Here is a 21945-nt window from a genome sequence, read left to right as displayed (position 1 = left end):
TGTTGCAAGTGGCAAGATCTCATTCTTTTTGATGGCTGAGTAATATCCCATTGTAGATATCTACCAGATCTTCTTTATCCATCTGGGCTCTTTCCATAGTTCAGCTGTTGTGGACATGACTGCTGTAAACACTGGGGTGCAGGTGCCCCTTTTTGTAAAGCACAGTAGTCTGTGTTCACAGCCCCTATAACTGGGAGGACCAAGGCAACTAGGGAACCAGGCTCTGAAGTCAAACATTCCTGAATGACCCTGGGCAATGACCTATCCTCTCTGAACCTCACTTCCTTCATCTGTAAGTAGAGGTAATAATGGTACGCGCATCACAGGGTATTGTGAGAATATGTGCCTGCCACAGAGTGAGTGCTTAATAAGTAGTAATTTTTCATATCATCATTATTAAGAATTAATATATAACAGAGTTAGCAGGAAGCCAGAGGCAGACATAATACAGACTAACAGTGAGTGCTTCCAGCACAGAGCATACTATTAAACACATAGGGAATCTGGGCACATGGCCAGCTGCTGCTGCAGTGACAGGAGGAGGGAGAGACAGAACATGGATGGACACCTGCCGTGGCCCACCGTGGGGCTATGTGCCTTGTGCATGTCCTCTCACCTGCCCTCATTAGAGGTAACACGAGAATAGCTCGTGATCAGATCCGATCCACAGCAACACGGAAATTTGGACCTAGAGACACGATTCTAGGAAGACACGATTCCAACACGGCCTCCCTACGCTTGTGACTTAGAGGTCGTAAAATCAAGGCCGTGCTGTTCGGGTGCCATGTGCTCAGCCTCCCCTACAGGACAGGGAGTGCGGCTGGTGAGCTGGGTTACCCGTGCAGCTACACTGGTCCTCACGCTCTTGTTCCTCTCCCACCGTCTCACAGAACCCAAGAGTGGCTGGGATTCTTATCAAGTCCCCTTGCTGTCCATCGGCCCCAGGTCCAAGTGAGTTAGTTGTTATTTTAAGAGCTGACACTTCCCAAGGTCTCTTACCATCAAGGACGGGCTTAGGTATGAAGAGAATCAGGATCCCTTTTAAGTTCCCCTAGGGTCATGCTCTTTGTCCCTTCACTGATGGAGCCTCATGGCCAGGCTTTCACCTCAGTCCCTCTGATTTTGCTCCCCTCTGGGAAATGCTTTCCTGTCCTCACATTCGGGACCTGGATTAGTCCCCTTGGGAGGCTGGAAGGTCACAGGTGTCTGGCAGCTGGGGTGTGTGGTGCCAGCGGCTAGCCGGCCAGGTGTGGGGCCTTCCCGAGCCAGTGCTCATCTCCTCTGCCCTGCAGCCATCTTGAGCGAGCTCTTACAGCGGGAGAATCGTGTCCTGCACTTCTGGACCCTGAAGAAGCGGCGGTTAGACCAGTGCCAGCAATATGTCGTGTTTGAGCGCAGCGCGAAGCAGGTACGTCCATGGTTCTCCCGGCTTCTCCTCTGTTCAGGGGATGATACAATCACCAAGATGGCCACAGGGACAGTCCAGAAGAGGGTCATGGCAGCAAGCAGAGTAGATACGGGCAGTGGGTGCAGACGAAAGGAAAGAGAACAGACTGTCACTTACTGGTCATTCAGCCTTTACCAAGCACGCTGCACCAGGAGCTAGGAGGAGATGCTGGGGTTAGCTGGGCCCTAACTTGTGCACGATGCTGAGCCTGGCCTAGAAGATGAAGGCCAGTAGATGAGACACTCTCCAGCTGGTAGGATGTTCTGAGTCAATGGGAGAGGGTTCAATCATAAAATCAGCTTCCAAGCTACATGCTGACCAAAATGTGCCAGCCTTTCCTGGGTCTGTCACACTGTGCCAAACAGCGTAGCAATGCATGTTTTCCTACGGACAGCTGACTTTTAGGGGACTGGGTGGGTTGTTTCCTCCCACAGGCGCTGGACTGGATCCAAGAAACAGGTGAATATTACCTCTCAACACATACCTCCACGGGAGACACCACAGAGGAGACTCAGGAACTGCTGAAGGAATATGGGGAATTCAGGGTGCCTGCCAAGGTAGGAGGCGTTCCAGAGCCCTCCCCACATCCTCCAGCTCTCCCGGGTCTGGCCAGGTTCATGCTGCAGAAGGGAGAGCAGCCTCTCTACCCCGAAGTGCTGACCACAGGGCGGGTAGGGGGGTCTCCTTTGACGCCTGAATGCCCAGAGAATCGCAGCCTCTGGATGGAGCATCGATGTGAGGGAGGCCAGCTCGTGTGCACTGTGCTTCCAAATATTCCTCTTGTGCTCCAGGTCTAGACTCGGCTGTGTTCTTTTGGACCCAGTAAGGCAGAGGGATGTATTCATGTGACATGCGCACTGCCTGTGTGCACCTCTGCACCAACCCACGTATTCTTGGTGTTTGAATGGTTTAGGAAGTCTGCTTTATAGGCTGATGACTATGGACATGTTCACAAAGAAGATGAGGGTCTTACTTCCTGAACTGACTACTTCCATCTGGCCTCAGACCTGCAAACAAGCCAGGCTGGGGTCTCTGGGGAGCAAAATGTGCACTGGCACACACAGCCCACACCCTCACACCCCTATTCACACTGAGGCAGGAAATGCTAGAGTCGGAGGAAATGTGTTTTCACAGCCAGGATTCGATCTGGAGACCCTCGGGTTGGAATGAAAATCTGATCTGTCTCCGTTCGCTCTTTGTAGCATCCGCGGTCCTCACACTGGGCTCCCTGCCGTGGCGGAGCCTGTCTTGGCATTACTTCCTCACAGGGCAGATGCTCTTCCTGGATGAGAACTGCTTTTGTGAGGGGTCATGGCAGGGGCGGGGAATGTATTAATGCCTGTCCTCCCCAGGGATCGCTTTTACACGAAGGCAAATTTCCTCCAGTTTGCTGTGACAAACCTTAGCCTCGTTCATGAATGGATCCTTCAGAAAGGGTTTCTCACTTTCTGACTCCTACACTATGAACGTTTGATAGTGGGAAAACTTCCTCTGCATTCCAGTGAGCTTGGGGGCTTTTCCATTCAGTGTGGAAAGCTGTCAGTTTAGATAAGAGACTCGTTTCAATACCAGCGACAGCAAACAGCACTAGGAAGGTGGCAGATACACGGAACTCTTTTCAAATCCAAATGAAAAGAGCTTTTGAATTACCTATTCTGTGTCTATCTGCCCCTCTCGAACTAGCGTCAATAATGAGTCATTAAGAAGCTGGATGGTATCAGATCCACTGGTGTTCCTACCCATGTATTGTAGTAGAACTTCCTAGGACCAGAATCTTCGTAACCTAAGTGGAAATGTATTATTTAGTCCATTTAAAATTTTTCTTTCCATCTTTCCCCTCTTTTCCATTTGTGTTGCAACCACTGTAACTGGGTTCCATGCATGTGGCCTTTCCTTCCTTGCTATCCATCCTGCTCATCATTGCTGATCATCTTTAGGACACTGGGTGGGTCTTTTAACACCCGGTCCGAGAGCTTCAGTGGCTCGCCAGCACCTTCAGGTGAACAGCCTCCATCCACAATGGCACTGCCTTACCTCTCCAGCTTTAGTCTCATTATTCTTTCATGCAAATTTTATGCTCCAGAGGAATGGGTGTATTTTCCTACCCTCTGAGAGATACATCCTATATTTTCTTGCTTCTCTACCTCCTCTATACCATTTTTCTGCCTAGAATATCATTTTCTTCCTTCTAGTTTATACTTTCCAAAAAGAGCCCACCTTTCTACTGGAGTGCCTCCCCCTCTGTGATCCTGTGGCCACGAACCACCCTGTTCTCCAGTAATCTGTGTGATGGGGTATCTTCCATGTGAGCCAGCAAGATCCCAAAGGATAAGAGCCACACTTTATTCACTTACGTGACCGAATTGTGCATTGAAGATAGGCTGCAGGTATCTGTGAACATGGGCAGTAAAGAAGTTTGAGTAGATTTCAATGACTTCCTTCCCCCAATCTAGGTTTAATATGATTCTATTACTTTGGCTCTTTCTCTTCCCTCACCCACCTAACTTAACTCTGTAATGGGGTTTCATTTTCCCCTCTGACATGTTCCAAATCTTGGGGCTATTCATTATTAGGATATCTACAGGATAACGAATCCATTTCAAGAGCTTCTGATGAAAGGCAGTAGCCTCCTGTTCCACTCCAGCCCCACTTCCCAGAGGCAAGCCTCCTTTAACCAGCCAACTTGGATTGTAATCTTTGTAACCAATAAAGTGTATTGGAAATGGAAACCAAATTGACCTTAAACCACAGGAGAGTAAATATGGTGGCCTTCAGGACTAAGCAGGCCAATAGAGCGTATTGAGTATATTGAATTATTATACTCTGCTCTGAAGAAACACATCAACTCGAAGAAACATGGAACATAAAAAGGTTCTTTCCACATAGCAATCCACAAGTATGAGAATAAAAATAAGATTAAGAGAATTCAGGTGGGGATAAGAGGATAACAAAATTTTTCTTACTGTGGTAGGCTGTAGAAAGTCTGGTTAGAAGAATATACAAGATATTTTCCTGTTGAGGGTTTCACAATTTTTATAAGAGGTCAAGACACATGATTGGAGGAAAGCTTAATCATCTGGACAGCTGGAAGAAATCTATTTCTTTCTTTTTTTTAACACCTTAATTTTATTTTATTTTTTCGGTGTTCCAAGATTCATTGTTTATGTACCACACCCAGTGCTCCATGCAGTACCTGCCCTCCTTAACACCACCACCAGGCTCACCCAACCCCTCACTCCCTTCCCCTCCAAAACCCTCAGTTTGTTTCTCAGAGTCCACAGTCTCTCATACTTTGTCTCCCCTCCAATTTACCCCAATTCACTTTTCCTTTCCTTCTCCTATTGTCCTCTGTGTTATTCCTTATGCTCCACAAGTAAGTGAAACCATATGATAATTGACTCTCTCTGCTTGACTTATTTCACTCAACATAATCTCCTCCAGCCCCATCCATGTTGATACAAAAGTTGGGTATTCCTCCTTTCTGATGGCTGAGTAATACTCCATTGTATATATGGGCCATATCTTCTTTACCCATTCATCTGTTGAATGGCATCTTGGGTCTTTCCACAGTTTAGTGATTGTGGCCATTGCTGCTGTGAACATTGGGGTACACATGGCCCTTCTTTTTACTACATCTGTATCTTTGGAGTAAATACCCAGTCGTGCAATTGCAGGGTCACAGGGTAGCTCTACTTTTAATTTTTTGAGGACTCTCCACACTGTTTTCCAAAGTGGCTGCACCAACTTGCACAGCTTTGTGCAAGAGGAAAGAATCTTTCCCCTTATGAAAGGAGAAAGAGTTCCCCTTTCTCCACTTCCTCTCCAACACTTATTGTTTCTTATCCTGGTAATTTTACCCATTCTAACTGGTGTGAGGTGGTATCTCAATGTGGTTTTGATTTGAATTTCCTTGATGGCTGATGAACATTTTTTCCTGTGTCTGTTAGCCATTTGTCTTCTTTGGAGAAGTGTCTGTTCATGTCTTCTGCCCATTTTTGACATGATTACCAAACTCAACACCCAAAAAACAGATAATCTATTTCTTTCTAATAGCAAAACTTTTTCTTTTTTTTTAGATTCTTTGGTTTCTCAATTTTTCAATCAGTTGGTTTTGGTATATTCACAGGTTGTGCAGCCATTGCCACTATCTAGTTCCAGAACATATTCATCACTCCCAAAACAAGCCCTGTAGCCATTAGCAGCCATTCCCCAATTCCTTCCTCCCCTCAGGCCTGGAACCACAAGTCTATTTTCTGTCTTTGTCTATTCTGGAGATTTCATATAAACAGAATCATGGAATCATACAATATGTGGTCTTTTGTGTCTGACTCTTTTCACTTATAATATTGTCAAGGTTTATCCATGGTGTAACATGTATCAGTACTTCATTCCTTTGTATGACTGAATAATATTCTATTATAAAGATAGGCCACATTTTATTTATCCATTTGGGTTTTTTTTCAGTTTGGGGCTACCATGAGCAATGTATTCCTGTGAATATTTGTAGACAAGCCTTTGTGTAAACCTATTTTTTCAGTTCTCTTAGTTTTCTACCTAGGCGTGGAATGGCGGAGCCATATGGTGACTCTTCTTTAACTTTTTGAGGAGCTGCCGACCTGTTTTCTGAAGTGGCTGTGCCATTTTCCATCCCCACCAGTGGCGTGGAAGAGTTCCAACTTCTCCATGTCCTCTGTGATACTAGTTATCATTCGTCTTCTTCATAATGCCATCCTGGAGGGTATCAAGTGGTATCTCATCAGGGTTTTGATCATCCCAGTGAGGAAAGAAAAACGCTTTTTTAAACTGGTCATTTTATCTCTTAAAGTGAAAGAAGCTTTGAGATAAATGGGACTTAATTCTTCTTAACAAGAGAGAATTAAGTGATAACAAAAGTGACTGGAGCCTGAGCTGAACCAAGTTAGCTAATTCAGGAATTCAGGCCATGAGGAAAGGGGACATTGGGCTTGTCAGACAGGTGGTTTGGACTGAGAAAAGGAGAATCCAGACAGTTCAGGTAAAAGGTGGACATTGCATTTCTGAGAATCAAGAGGAATATAGCTCACATGCAATAGATGTTTTTGAAAGCTTTAGTTTCTCATATATAGCAACAAACACTCCACCTCTGGAATGAATATGAAGATCTATCTCAAGAGCACTGTTTACCCACATCAGGGCGCTCAATAACTTCCTATCAACAAAGAATGTGTCAGTAAATACAAAGAGTATCAGCAATGAAAGGCAAAGGAAGATGATAATGAGATTATAAGAATAATATCAAGAAGGCTAAATCTTAAAGACCTGTGAGATGTGCAAAAGACACCAAGAGGCTTTTTATAAACTATATTCAGCATAGGGTTCACTGATTAGGGAAAGATGGTATGATATTAACTGATCAAAGGGAGGAAGGAAGAGAAAGGGGAAGTAAAGAAGAAAAATAGAACTACTGACCCCTTCTTTTTTACCTTTGAGTTTTCTAGCAGATTATATAGAATTCAAAATGGAAAGAGGAAAACATACATTATAGGGGACCCATGAAGCCCAAGATAAGTGAGATGTCCTTTCTAGATTTCCAGGTCCAAATGAATTATGTCCCTTAAAGACTCCCTTTTGTCTGCTAGATCACACCCTTACTTCTGACCCCACCATTCAGAGTCCTCTGCAATTTGACCCCCATTTTATCAGTCTAGATAAGTTACTCTGTTTTGGTGGCAAGATTTGAGTTTCAAACTGGCTTGCGTTATGATATGGAAAAGATACTGTATGGCTCTATGTGGAAAAGAAGAGAGAAGCAAGGGCTGAACCTCCCAGGAGTCCAAGAAAATCCAAATGACTCAGCCTGATGGGCAGAACAAAAAATGTGACATAGTCTCACCTCTGGACGTGAAAGCTACACCAAAGGCAATTCCAGCAACTCCCCACCCTGCCCCTGTCTGGTCATCTCCTGACAGGGAATCAGGAATAGGTGATCACCGTTACTGTGATGCAGCCTGCCCTTCCCTTCTCATGGCCGCTGCCTGTATTTTCATTTCTGTCCTGCTGCCACCTACCCACCTCCCTATGCAGTTCAAATCCCCAGAAAAACAACCTTAACTGATCCAGCACATTGACCCTGCCCCTGTTTAGATGGAGATTTTAGGCCAGGATGCCACAGAAGTCGGTGGCTACATCTTGATGGGCTGCGCCAGAGAGACAGGTTTTTACCTCTGACCTCATCAGCTGTGGCCAAGCATGTGGCAGGTTGCGTGGTGCCCTCATGGTCCCTCCTTTGTAAGAAATCACTTCAGACTACAACCAGTAGGTGCTGTGGCCATGGTGGGGGTCCTGTGTATGGGTCAGAATTTTTTCCAGCATAAACCCTCAATTCTTGGTGGTCCCACTTTACTTACCTCCAAACCCAGTATTTACTCACTAATTCACTTAGTCAACATTTATGGGATGCCTTACTATTTTCTAGACTTTGGAGGCTCAAATGAATAAGATGGAACCCTTTTAGACATGCACAGTCTGATGAAGGAGACACTTAAGTAGCCCATGGTGTGGCACCGTGGGGATGCTGGGAAGGGATTCCCCACTCAGCTTGTGGGGAGGAGAGGAGAAGAAAGAAGGTCGTTGCATAGAAAGCGAGGCCGAGGGATGTCTGTGTGGCTCAGTGGTTTAAAGCCTCTGCCTTTGGCTCAGGTCATGATCCCAGGGTGCTGGGATCGAGCCCCGAGTCGGGCTCTCTGCTTAGCAGGGAGCCTGCTTCCTCCTCTCTCTCTCTCTCTGCCTGCCTCTCTGCCTACTTGTGATCTCTGTCTGTCAAATAAATAAAATCTTAAAAAAAAGAAAGAAAGAAAGCGAGGCTAAGTAGGAATCACCCATGGCAACGAGAAGAGCATGTGAAGTTTGGCATGGCTAGTGTTTAGGGGCTGTGGAGAGCATGACAGCTCTCCAGTAGGTGAGGCCACATAAAGAGGGCTTGTCTACACCAGCCCATTTACTGTCCGTTTGCTCCCCCAGGTTCCACACATACCTGGGATACTCTTGACCACAGACCATTTTCCTTGTTGCATCCGAATTATAAGTTCCATGTTTCAGGATATGATTTCCAGTGATGGAGCTCCCAGGAGGGCTTCTGGCACCAGCTGGTTGTAAAACCCCCATTTCATGCCAAAGTCTCTTTACCAAGAGCAGAGAATACATATTTTCAAGCGTTTTACATAAAGGTTTCTTGATTATGGCTGCAAAAAAATTAATCTCTGCTTTCAATAAATAGCAAACCTTATAACTTTTTTTTTAGGGGAAAAGGAAAAAACAAAACAAAAACCCTAACTGCAGTAAGCTAGAAGTCCTTAGGCTACTAGGGATCTTAACCAATTTCCCATGATGTTTTTCTTTGCCTTATGATGGTTAAGGAGGTACTTCTTCTATCTTCAGACCCATCTTCTTTCCTTCACGACAAAGCTCTTCTGGGCCCTTGTCTCCCAGCCTGGGGACCAGCCGCTGTCCTGAGATAGGGGAGGCTCAAGTGTGTGAGTTTCTGGAGAGCTGGAGCCCACATGTCCCTGGTCTTGCTTGCCTTTCCAGACAGAAGCCGTCCCTCTCTGGCATTTCTTGAGGGGATCAGTCTCTCGTGGGAGGTCTGTAGATGAGCCTGGAAAGTGAGGGAGGAGGATGGAGTAAAGAAAGGCTCTTCTGTCCATTCTGCTGTTGCTCCAGAGATTTTCTGCCTCAGTTTCCCTCAGTTATCTAGATCTTAGGATGATCCAAAACTTGAATCTCCAGGACACCTGGGTGGCTCAGTTGATCAAGCATTTGCCTTCGACTCAGGTCGTGATCCCAGGATCCTGGGATCAAGTCCCACATCAGGCTCCCTGCTTAGCGGGGAGTCTGCTTCTCTCTCTGCCCCTCCTCTCACCTCTTATGCTTGCACTTATGCTCTCTCTCCTTCAAATAAATAAATAAAATCTCAAAAAAAAAAAACCCAACACTTGAATCTCCTCTCCTCCAATCCAAAAGGTAATAATTTTATTTCTGTGAATATCACTCAAATGCTCTTCCCTTTTTCTTAAAATTAATCAAGCTTCCCTGATCTTGGAGTTTCAAAACCCAACCTTAGGATAAAAGATGAGCAAGTGTTTACTTCTTCGAACATCTCCTTTGTTTCTGTATCTTTCCCAGCGTAAGTCCCTCCTCCCCACAGGACCTTTCCTGCCCATGCCATCCCACCTTCATTTTTCCCTGCTTTAAAATTCCTGCAGTGTTAACTCTACATACTTCTCATGTTGACATTCAATTTCATAATGCCCTGAGTTATTTAATCACTCTGCGTGACAATCTTGTCCCCTCTAGAGATACAGACTGGAGAAAATGAGTATCTTTTTCTCTTCTTTTGTTTACCCCCCAAGCCTGTTCCCACAGCCCTCTGCACAGTGGTGTGGACAGAGTAAGTGTTGAATAAACTCTGGGTAGAAATGGAATTAATCCAATATATATCAGAACTCCACCTTCCTTAGCCCCATAATAGATACTAGCTTCATTAACTCTTCTCTCTCTCTCTCTCTCTAATGGAAACTAAAGACAAGATCCTGGTGGTGAAAGGGACAGACCTTACTCTGAAATCTGCTCATTGGATTTCTTTAGATCCTAGCATGTGCCACCCAAGCTGTTGACAAAGCCTCCTTCAGGCCGGTGCAGTGAAGGGAGAGAACTAGGCTCCATGGTCCAGAAGCCAATAGGTGCTATTATTCACTTACAGGTGGGATGAACTTGGACAAGCCCTAAGCCTCTCTAAGCCTCGGCTTTTTTTATCTGTGGTTTGAGGAGACCCCACCACCTTCTGCCACCCACATTTTAGAGATGCTTTAAGACTCAAATGAGTCTCAGATGTGACATTAACCTATTCTGTGACCTGCTAAAGGACCGTATTAATGTACGAGATGCTTACAGTAATCATGATGGCTAACATGTATCGCTTCCTGAGCTCCTAATGTGAGCGCTGTGCCCCAGGCACTGTTCTGAGCATTCTGCATGGTCAACTCATGAAATGCTCACAACAACCCTATGACAGAGGATTATTATGATCCCTGTTTTGTAGATAAAAGAACAGAGGCACAGAAGATTTAGGTAATTTGTTCAAGACCTCCCAGCTAGGGGCAGAGCTGGGCTATAAACCCAGGCAGGCAGGGAATATCTGTGGCTGCAGTGAAGGAAAGGGGGGTGGGAGTGATGGAAAGGGGGATGGGAGTGAAGGGCTGTGAGCATAAATCTAGTAACTTGAGACCATCTTTTGGGACAGCAAACAAAGGAGAAGGTGAAGCTTCTGATTCAACTGGCTGATAGCTTTGTGGAAAAAGGCCACATTCATGCCACAGAGATCAGGAAATGGGTGACCACGGTGGACAAGCATTACAGAGACTTCTCCCTGAGGATGGGAAAGTACCGGTACTCTCTGGAGAAAGCACTAGGCGTCAACACGGAGGTAGGCATGGGGTTGCCCAGCTGCGACATCCTCCCTTCTCATCTCTGGGCACCGCTCCTCTCATTACCATGGAGGAAAGTGGGCTTTCCGGAACAGTCTTTCTGAGCTCTTGACCCCTAGAACACTTGCCTTGTGTGATTTTTCTAGTCGGGGGGATGGATTTTGATTCAGCCCCTCATGATTAATGCTAAATAACAAAACTGGCTGGCCAGCGCTGGGGCCCATGGCCACAGAACAGAGTTTTTCCGTGTGTAGAGTTAACTGTTGACTTTGAGGACTAAACCCTTTACCTTGGCTTCATCAGTGCCATCTTCCACCCAATTATGTTAATCAGCAAATGTTAGGGTCCCCAGGATGTATAATAGTGTTCTTTCAGGAGTAAGGGATGCAATTGTGCAAAGGCTATTGGGCATTTCAACTGAAAAGAGATACTGTTTGCCAAGAATCAAGGGAAGACTGACTTTTAATCTCTTCTTTGTAATAGAGGTCAGTAACCTATGAATTAAGAGCTAAATATAGGCTGGCAGTTTAATCCTAGGATTTCTAATTCTTAAATCTTTAAATAGACTGATGCTCTGAAGCAGAACAGACTAGAGAGTGAACTGGTTAAACCACTAAATTGGGAGAAATAATAACACCTCCCCTAGGCTTTAAACGGTGAGTTTTTTTTCCTGAAGGTTTCCATCCTGTATAAATAGAAAACAGTGTTTGAAATAGGCAGGGATGGGCAAATTTAATAATTGTTCTATCATTTAGCTTTCTCTTTCCAAGAGAAGTTGCTTTTTTAAATAAAAATACTGGCTTTTATTATTTTCCTTTGACAAATGAAAGTTTTCTTATATCTGTATGTATTTCTGTTTCACATCTATTTTAATGGTTAATAACCAATTTTAGACGTGTGTGTGTGTGTGTGTGTGTGTGTGTATACATTTAGATTAATCAGAACTAAAGTCATTGGGGAAATATGACACTAATTATTAAATGTGTTTATTTTTTTTCCTTGCCATGGATATTAGCCGTGACCATTTTATACCTTTCTTAATTGAAAAAAAAATTTCATGAAGAAGAGGACTTGTAGGTGGACATTTGTGGGATTCCCTGTTTTTTCAACCTGCTCCCTTGTATCTTCCTCTCTTTTTGCCTTCTATAACCTCCCCTAACTCTGATGAGTTCCTCTCCCAAGGCATCTCCAAGGTGACCTCTGCGATCTCTCTCTGTGTAGGACAATAAGGACCTAGAGCTGGACATCATCCCAGCAAGCCTTTCAGATCGTGAGGTCAAGCTACGGGACGCCAACCACGAAGTCAATGAAGAGAAGCGGAAGTCAGCCCGGAAGAAAGAGTATGTTTTGGGGAGCTTCTACCCACGTAGCAAGCTCCTCATGACTATGCTTGGTTTTCACTGCTACATGTTCCTTTGTACAGCTTCATGTGTCCTCCCGACCACCCACAGAGGTTGGAATAGACAGACATGATGCTTCCACCCACATTTCACACTAATCAAGAATTATAGAGCATTGGATAGTGGAAACAATGAACCATGTCCACCTTAAAAACCACTTTGTGATGGCTCTGCTTTCTTTATATTGGTGTTAGAAAGTTACACATACCCAGCGATCTTTGCAAGAGCTTTATGAAGAATATTTTGAAAGATTCCTTTTGGGTAGCGCTGGGGAAAAAAGTAGTATGTCCTAAAATTAAGAAGCCCAATGTAGTTGGTCTTATCAAAATAAAGTAGGAAAACAGGTCCCTTGGAGCTGGAGAAACTGAAGCTGTTCTGCAAAGTCCAGAGCTTGTGTTTTATCTGGGGAGTGTATTAGTTTATTTGGGCTGCTGTAACAAAGTATGACAAATTGGATGGCTTCAGTAACAGAAATACAATGCTTCACAGCTCTGGAGACTAGAAGTCTGAGATCAAAGTGTCGGCAGGTCTGGTCCCTCTGAGGGCTGGGAGGGAAGGATTTGTTCCAGGTCTTTCTCCTTACCTCTAGATGGCTGGCAACAGGTATACATGGCATTCTTCCTGAATATATACCTATATCCAGATTTCTCCTTTTTAATGACACCCGTCACTTTAAAATAGGGGCCTACCCTTTTCCAGTATAACCCAATCTTAACTGTTTACATTTGTAAAGGACTGTTTCTAAATAAGGTTACATTCTCAGGTACTAGGGTTTGGGACTTTAACATATGAATGGGGGACGGGGTGGCACAATTCAGCCTATAACAGGAAGGGAAATAAAGAGCCTGTACTTGGCCAGATCTTCCTGTTGCACTCTCTCTGGGACACCAAATAGCCAGAGGATGGGAAAGGACAGCTGGAAAAGAAAACAAAATGGGGTGGAGGGCAATGGAGCTGAATTATGAAGAAGACAGTTTAAACTTCAGGAAGCAGATGGAGAAAAAGGGACAAGGTAGAGGAATACCAGAAACCCAAGGCAGTGAAACAAAGACAACTTTTTAAGGCATGTCAGATTATGTCCCTTCTGATTTTCCTTCTTTCCTTATTTACCAAACACCTGCAACGTGTAAGAAACTTTGCTTATATGGTCTCATTTAATCCTTGTGACAACCCACTGTGGTCAGCTGTTTTATAAGTAAGGAGTCCAAGGCTTGGAAAGCCAGTCCTACTTCCAGTAAATGACAAAATAATAATTCAGTTTCTATTTGTCTGACTTCAAAGCTCATGCCCTTTCCACTCTTCCAATAGCATAGAATAGTAAGAGAGCGGCTAATGAACTCCTGCAAAAGGGAGGGGTTTTTTTGAATCACTACTTTAATATTAATGGAAAGGTCATTGCTAGCACAATGGATTACTTTAAGGAAAATCCTTCAAAGACAAAGGTCCGAAAAAAGATGCTGCCCATTTTCATATTTCTTTTTTTTTTTTAAAGATTTTTATTTATTTATTTGACAGAGAGAAATCACAAGTAGGCAGAGAGGCAGGCAGAGAGAGAGGAGGAAGCAGGCTCCCTGCTGAGCAGAAAGCCCGATGTGGGGCTTGAACCCAGAACCTGGGATCATGACCTGAGCCGAAGGCAGCGGCTTAACCCACTGAGCCACCCAGGCGCCCTTCATTTTCATATTTCTTGTGAAATTTCCAACAGGGGACACTTTGGGGCTAATCATTCTCAAAATTTTCATGTGAAGACCAACATACCTAAAAGTAGCGGTTTTCATTATGAGCTACCATGAAAAGCTGACATCGCCTAAGATCAATGTATAAATCTATACATTGGCTCAGTTAGATATTACTACATCACATGTCAGCTAAGAAGCACCATTTATAGAAAAAATCTGTGAAAGAAAGCAAATGAAGTCGGTACGCTACAATGAAGGCAGGCATCATCAGTGTAATAACTGCCCAGGAACATCGTGTTGTTCAGGGGCCCAAGAGTAAGGGAGCCCTCTCCTTGCAGGTGCGGAGCCCAAGCTTTCCTTTAGGGGAGACTGAAGAGCAGTCACAACATCCTTAACTTGTGCTGTGCGGTGCGGGTTATAAGCGAGCCCGCTTCGAAATTGTGTCAAGCATACACGGTAATCTAGGCCAGAGGTCAGCAAACTGTGGCCCACAGGCCAAATCTGACCCCCCTACCTGTTTTGTAGGGCAACATTATTTTTTATATTTTTCAATGGTTGAAAAAATACCAGAAGAAAAATATTTCGCAGTGTGAAAATTAGATGAAACTCTGTTGTGTCCATAAATAAAGTCTTGTTGGAACACAGCAACACTTAAGACCTAGTTATTTATTTATTTTTACATAGAGTCCATGGCTCCTTTCACATTCCAGCAGCAAAGTGGAGTGGTTGTGATAGAGACTTAAGGGCCCACAAATATTTACTGTCTAGCTCTTTACAGACGAAGTTTGCTACCCGCCAGCCTCCGTGGCGGCGTCTGGGGCATGGGCGCCTGGCTTTTAAACCTGGCTTAACTGATGGGACTGCAGAGCATTTTGGTAAAAGTCAGCAGTTCTGTTGAACAGAAATCATCATTCCAGGAGCTGTGAGCGGAAGACAGGCAGCTGAGAAATGAATATAAGCAGTACCGCGTGCTTCTGCACGCACGCAAGCACACCCGTGCAACCCAGAGCACATGTGTGTCAGCACGGCATGGCACAGCAGTGGAACTGGGGCAGAAAAGGGAGAGAATGTGGAACTAGCTGAACATACCCAGGCTGGAGGGATACAGAACAAGGGGTCAAGGTGACAGGGACTCTGAGGAGAATACTCAGAGGCAGGGAGTTTGGAAGAAAGGAAGAGACATGTTGGTAAAGTCGAAACGTGGGTCGTTCGGGAAAGTCATGAAAGCCAGGGGTAGGGGAGTGAAGTGTGAAGGGAGGGAGGTATTATATCTTGAACCAGTGAAAAGCCTGTTTCTTTTCTTCTAGATTCATTATGGCTGAATTGCTACAGACAGAGAAGGCTTATGTGAGGGACTTACACGAGTGCTTGGAGGTAAGTCTTGCAGTCATTAGTGCACAGCTGTATTAGAAAAATGACAGCCTTGCCAGTGTCAAGTCCTTGAGAGAAGCTCAATGCTCTTTGTCTTCTCCCAGAGCTTCCCAAATAAAAGCCAACAGAGGAAATCTTGCTCCCAAAGTCAGTAGTAATTGCCTGGGAGCTTAAAATGCTTTTGAAAAGAAACTTTTCTCAGACTGGAGCTAGACCCAGCAAAAACATATAGGAGACTTAAATTCTAAATAAAAACCATGACATGGTCAATGAACTTCAGTTGAGTCTGCAAATCTGTACCCGCTCACCCCCACCCAACACTCTTTTAACCACACACATTTAATAAGTAAGAGGGATGTGGAGTTTGTGCTTTGGTGAAGCTCGGGATGTGAGTTTTCCTGGCAACGGTTGAAAATAATAGAACATTTGGGTGTTCTTTCTTCCTGTTCTGGGATCTCACCATCTCATGTTCCACACTCCACATGCAAGCCTGGTCTGAGTCTTACCCCTCCAGTGTAAAGTCCTGTTTACTTTGTCTGCATTTTGTAGTTCTTGCCTGTGATGAAGCTGTTGCTGTCTTACAGACCTACCTGTGGGAAATGACGAGCGGTGTGGAGGAGATCCCCGCCGGGATCCTTAATAAGGAACATGTCATCTTTGGCAACATCCAGGAGATCTATGATTTTCATAACAAGTAGGTTGGTGGAGGGTTTCCCCAGAGCATACATAGGGCCGTGAATGCCCATCATCAGGGCTTTCCAATGAGTGGGTCCAAGCTGATTGGTAAATCCTACCTGGTGAATTGTCTAAGTCAGTTGCTCAGACTTTTTTCTCACTCAACCCTCTTTCTCCACAATTGTCCAAAGTCACTTGTAGACAGTGACATTGAGTCTTCAGCAGTGTCCGTCCCAGGTCTCCTTAGGGACCTAACTGGCAACACCTTCATATCCAATCGGGGTGATCACCAAGCTCCGAGGAGATAAAAGTAGCGACTCCTCAGTGAAACCATAGGAAATTCTGACATGTATCTAAGGCTCATCATTCTTCCCTGTGGGCCTTGGGTTTCAAATTCCATTTTTTTTTGTTTGTTTGTTTTCAACCTAAATACTTCCTCCATTCCTTAGCTACTTCATCATCCCCACCTTCAACCAAAAAAAAAAAAAAAAAAAAAGAAAAAGAAAAGAAAGAAAGTAAATATATAGATAGATAAGCAAAATACCTAATGGAACACATATCTTGACAGCTTATAGGGGAGAAGGTCAGTCGGCCCTCTGTGTGTTGTTGAGATGAGTCGAACCATAGAGCCCTAAAGCCTCGCACTTCAGTTTGTTCAGCTCCCAATTTAAGGGTCTTTTCTACAGCAAACTACACACATTCCATTGTTCACAGAGTCAGCCAGAACATTGGTTGGTTAGTTACAGACCCAATTAACACAAATAACTCAGATTTCAAAATACAAAGACAAGGAATCTGAAGACACAGGATTAAGTGTAAAGTCCTAGAGCTCTCTCGGGACCTTGTCTCAGAAAGGGGCCAAGAGGTAGAGCTTCAGTGTTGTAGGACACAGTTCAGAGAAAGTCCTGTAGTCAGGCTCGTCAAGGCATTTACTGAGATAAAACCACCAGCCCCAAGAGTTCCTGGTGAGACCCTCACCCCCTCTGTAGGGGTGAGGCAAGCCTCTAGAACAGCATTCTCCAATACAGTGTTCTGCTGTAATGGAAATGGCCCACGTTTGGGCTGGTCAGTCCGATAGCCACTAGACATGCATGGCCCTTCAACAATTAACAAGTGACCTGTGCTTCTGAGAACTGAATATTTAATTTTATTCAATTTAATAAATTTAGATGGCAAATGGCTATCAGAGTAGACAGCCCAGCTGTAGAAAATAAGACCTCAGTGTGGCCCTTTGCTAGGAATGACTGGGAGCAAGCAAAAGTTTGGTACAAAATGATCCTGGGCTCTAAAAGGTCTAAATAAGACATGGAGACCCACTCTTCTCTCATCGACCCTCTTATGTCATCAAATGGCATCAGTTTTAAAAGAACACCAAATGTGCAGCTTCTGTGACATCTTAACCTGTCAGCCTGTGAAACCAGTCATTTCTAGGAGGAAAAAAACCTTCCAACTTTCTGGAGTACTTAATAAAAGTTCCCAGTACTACTACTACTACTACTACTACTACTACTTCTCCTTCTCCTTCTCCTTCTTCTTCTTCTCTTTTCTTCTTCTTTTTTTTTTTTTTTTGTTATTAAATCACAAATTTTAGCATTCTCCATTTGGTTTGTCTGGAAATCTCCAGACATAGAAATATTCTTTCCTCATGGCTCTTTAATAAGATCCCAGTAAAGCCATTCTTGACCACGAAGCCCCCAGTTCTGTCCTCTGAGTCCTGCTCAGCATTACCCCATCTCCTCCAGAATATCTGAGAAGACATTGGACTGGTAAGCAGTAAGGCAGGGTGCTTTCACTTTTTTGATTTACGGTCTCTGGGATTTAGTCAACAAGTCTCACTTTCCCCATATTCTTACCAAAATGACTAAGTATGGAAGCCTAGAGATCACAGCATACACTTCCAGGGAGCCCTGCTTTTGCCAAACCAACGTAGTCGGGAAAAGAATATTCATGTCAAAATGGACCAGTTGTAACAAAGTATCTACCGCTTACTCTTGTTTCATGATACCACGCTAATAAGCCATAGTAAGCAATTTGTAATTTTTAAACAGCTGAAATAGCTACCAGTGGCAAAGTATAGTTCTCAGAAGCCCTTAAAAAAAAAAAAAAGTCAAGCCACATGGAAGCCTACATTCTGTAGAAGAATAAATGTAATTATCAAGAACACAGCAACCCAGCCAAAGTTACCTATTTATAACATTATAAAGAAACAAGAAGAAAATAAAAACCAGCCTTTGAACAGCCAAAAGAGATATCACAAAGATAAAGTTCTTATCTTTTCACAGAAGGCCCTTTCTATCCTCCCTAACAGCTACCTTACCTCTAGTTAAATTGTTTAACAGTCTTGTTAGATGGTTAGATTGTTTCTAAGACCATAGTAACTTAGTAAATAAGTGTCATGAATTTGAGCAAATACTTTGATATTACCAGCATAAAGTAAAAGAAGGAAGATAAACTGGAAAAAAAAAAAAAAAAAAAAAAGGAGAGTAAAAAGGCAAAAGAACACCCAAAATCCCAGTGGTCAAGGGCTACTCAGTGTCGATGCCAATGATCCTTTATCCCTATATAGAGGCCAACACAGCCCGTTATATGCTGTATGCTATCATATAGCATAATAACTGAGATTAGCAATAACCTTGAATAATTAGTATATCCTGCATTAAAAGAAAGGAATTCTGCAAAGCATATAGAAAGCCCTCCAGCAAAAAAAAAAAAAAAAAAAAAAAAAAAAAAAAAAAAAAAAAAATTAGTGTTTTAAATTATTCACAACTTAAAGGAACATCCAAGGAAATAAAGCTGTGTATTAATAATCTATAGGATCTGAAGCTAAGACTTTTCTCATAGTATGTGCTTTCTCCTTACACCATACAAATTTTGATTAACTGGAAAAAAGCATAATACCTCTAATATCACTAATAAATAAGAGCTGAAAAGGCAATGAAGGCAACTTTGAAAATACAGCAAATGTGAACTCCATGAAAGCTCCATGTCTTTTAAGGCCTAGCTCTGCCCCACAGTGCACTTTAAGTCAGTGTTTGTTGGGTGGATAGATGGATGGATGGACGAATGGACACAGACTAAAAATAGAATGAGTCTACAGACCTGTGGGCTAGTGCCATAATTAGGTCTTCTGTTTGTGAAGGTCTCAAAATAGGGAAAACTCTTAGGTATGATTTTTTCCCCATCACTGCCAGATCCTTAACAGTTTCAACATTAATAGCAAAGTAATATCCGAATGAAGGAGTTTCCTGGGGCTGGCTTATGAGTTTCAGTCTGGCTATGTGTGTGTAGTTGACACATCGTGTTACATTAGCTGCAGGTGTACAACATGCTGCTTTGGTGGGCTTATATGGTACGCTGTGCTGACCACAGACATAACTACCATCTGTCACCATGCGACACACTTACAATGTCATTGACTGTGTTTCCTATGCTGTGCCTCTCATGCCTGTGATGTCCTCATTCCACAGCTGGGGGCCTGGATCTCCCCCTTCTCTTCACCTGTTTTGCCCTTGTCCCATACCCCTCCTTCTGGCAACCATCAATTTGTTCTCTATATTTACAGCTCTGATTCTGGTTTTTGTTGTTTATTCATTTGGCTTTTTTTCAGATTCCACAAATGAGTAAAATCATATGGTATTTGTCTTTCTTCATCTGACTTATTTCATTTAGCATAATATCCTCTAGGTCTGCCTGTTGTTGTAAATGGCACAGTCTCATCCTTTTTTACAGCTGTGTAATATTTCTCTGTGTGTGTGTGTGTGTGTGTGTGTGTGTACCATATCTTCCTTATTCATCTATTGATGAACTCTTAGGTCACTTACTTATCTTGGCTTATTATTATTGTAAATAATACTGCAGTAAACATAGGGCTGCATATATATTTTCCAATTAGTGTTTTCATTTTCTTTGGGTAAAGACTCAGTGGTGGAATTATTGGGTCATGTGTTATTTCTATTTTTAATTTTTTGAGGAGCCTCCATATGATTTCCCATAGTGGCCGCACTGATTTATATTCCCACCAATAGTCCACTAGGGTTCCTTTTTCTCCAAATCCTCACCAACAATTGTTATTTCTCCTTTAAAAAAAAATGATTTTATTTATATGAGATAGAGAGTGAGAGAGAGAGCACGAGTGGAGGGCAGAGGGAGTGAACAGGGAGCTCAACGCAGGCTCGATCCCAGAACCTTGGGACCATGACCTGAGTGGCAGGCAAATGCTTAACTGACTGAGCCATGCAGGTGCCCCTCCTCTTTTTTATTTTATCCATTCTGACAGGTGTAAGGTGGTATCTCATTGTGGTTTTGATTTGCATTTCCCTGATGATGAGTGATATTGAATACCTTATCATGTTGTCTTTGGCCATTTGTATGTCTTCTTTAAAAATTTATTCAGGTCCTCTGCCTATTTTTTTAATTGAATTGTTTGGGGGGGGTGATGTTGAGTTGTATAATTTATATATTTTGGATAGAAACTTCCCGGGAGCTTCTTAATGGGAGGACCATACGACAATCTAAACACCTGTTTGCTTTTCAGGAATACTTATGAAGTAGTCAATTTTTAACCTGAAAGCATCTAAAGGTTCTTTTTAACCCCAATTATTTGCCTCTTCACCAAGTTACTGTTAAGTGCTATCTAACAATAAACACACTTCTCTCATTTCTAGTGCACAGCTCAGGTTGTCTTCTTATAGTCCAGAGAGTGGGGGAAGGCTGGAAGGCCGAGAGATGGAGATTGGCACTACCTGAATGACACAGTTACCTGAGTCACTAGGAAGTTATTACCTAGACCGAGGGCGTTATGGTGAATATGTTACATTTCTCAGCTAATTAGTATTGATCTTGTAAATGGTGTCACATTGAAAAATGACAACCAGGATTAGAGGGGTGTGTGTGTGTGTGTGTGTGTGTGTGTGTGTGATCTTTCTCAAGGACCTCTGTCTGTACAGATAGTAAATGGAGAAATTATCAAGCACCAAAATTTCTATAAAGAAGAGCAATTCAACATGTAAAATTTACCACCTACAAGTGGTGGTTTTAACTGAAGTTGGAGGTTTGAGTGGAATGATACTCAGTTTTTACCCTCTGCTCTTCCCATTTTCATACTATGTCTCCTTTTTATAGAATCATAAAGATAATGAAACTTAGACACACAAGACCTAAATCCATTTCTATTGTATTTTGCCAAGCATTCTAGGAGCTCTCAGATAAGATAGCATATTCCATAAATAGATCCCCCAAACAGAAGTGGATTTTTTTTTTAAATACAGTCTCCCCACTTGGACTAACCTACAACTTGTGATTCAAAAAAAAAAAAAAAAATTCTCTTTCAGTTTGCCTTGATGATTAGATTTTCAGCTTCAGTAAGAACAGCTGTTTAAAATGCTTATCACTTTCAGTTAAATCTGAACTTTACTTTTTGGTTTTCAGTTATTTTTTCTGTTATTTGCATGGGAGTCCTAGCAATAACATTTTTATAAAATCTCTGCTGTCAGGGCTCTGAGGGTCGTCCTCACCACCAAGTACAACTGTCTTCATTTATAGTTAAGGATGTTGAGATCCAGAGAGGAGCCAGACTTACCCAGTGGTGGGACACCCTCTCCCCCTTTAAAGATTCAGTGTGGATTCTGGGGGTCTCTGCTCTCACCCCTCCTCCCACTCCGTAGGCCATCAGCCAGGACTGCCAAAGCTGGTTGGTTTGATTCATATCTAACTAGCTTCTCTGTGGATGTTTGAGGCATACTTCAGCCCATTACTTCTGCAGGTATGTCATCCAGGTCCTATACCTTTACGATAATTACCTGAAACAGGTCATTTTTCAGCAAGTGTTGGAAAGGCAAGTGAAGGACCTACAACCAGGGCCAGATACCCTGTATACTTCTTCTCTTCAGGCTTGGCCAGAAGCTATGATTTGG

At 43.2% G+C, this 21945-nt stretch overlaps 1 protein-coding gene across 25 annotated transcripts in view; it reads left to right on the top strand.

Annotated features, from left to right (window-relative positions):
* KALRN (kalirin RhoGEF kinase) overlaps positions 1-21945 on the top strand; it is a 675882-nt gene that overhangs the window by 410331 nt on the left and 243606 nt on the right. For all 25 annotated transcript variants that reach the window (XM_047734954.1, XM_047734936.1, XM_047734961.1 and 22 more), the window contains exons 20-25: positions 1293-1408; positions 1882-2004; positions 10725-10907; positions 12130-12248; positions 15295-15361; positions 15943-16052. In XM_047734954.1, coding sequence (XP_047590910.1) covers positions 1293-1408; positions 1882-2004; positions 10725-10907; positions 12130-12248; positions 15295-15361; positions 15943-16052 — 718 coding nt within the window. The remainder of the gene's footprint in view (positions 1-1292; positions 1409-1881; positions 2005-10724; positions 10908-12129; positions 12249-15294; positions 15362-15942; positions 16053-21945) is intronic.

This window comes from Lutra lutra, chromosome 1 (assembly GCF_902655055.1).
Source record: "Lutra lutra chromosome 1, mLutLut1.2, whole genome shotgun sequence".
In the NCBI taxonomy this organism is placed as follows: Eukaryota; Metazoa; Chordata; class Mammalia; order Carnivora; family Mustelidae; genus Lutra; species Lutra lutra.
The sequence above is the reverse complement of the archived record's forward strand: the minus strand, read 5'-3'. Positions and strand labels throughout refer to the sequence as shown.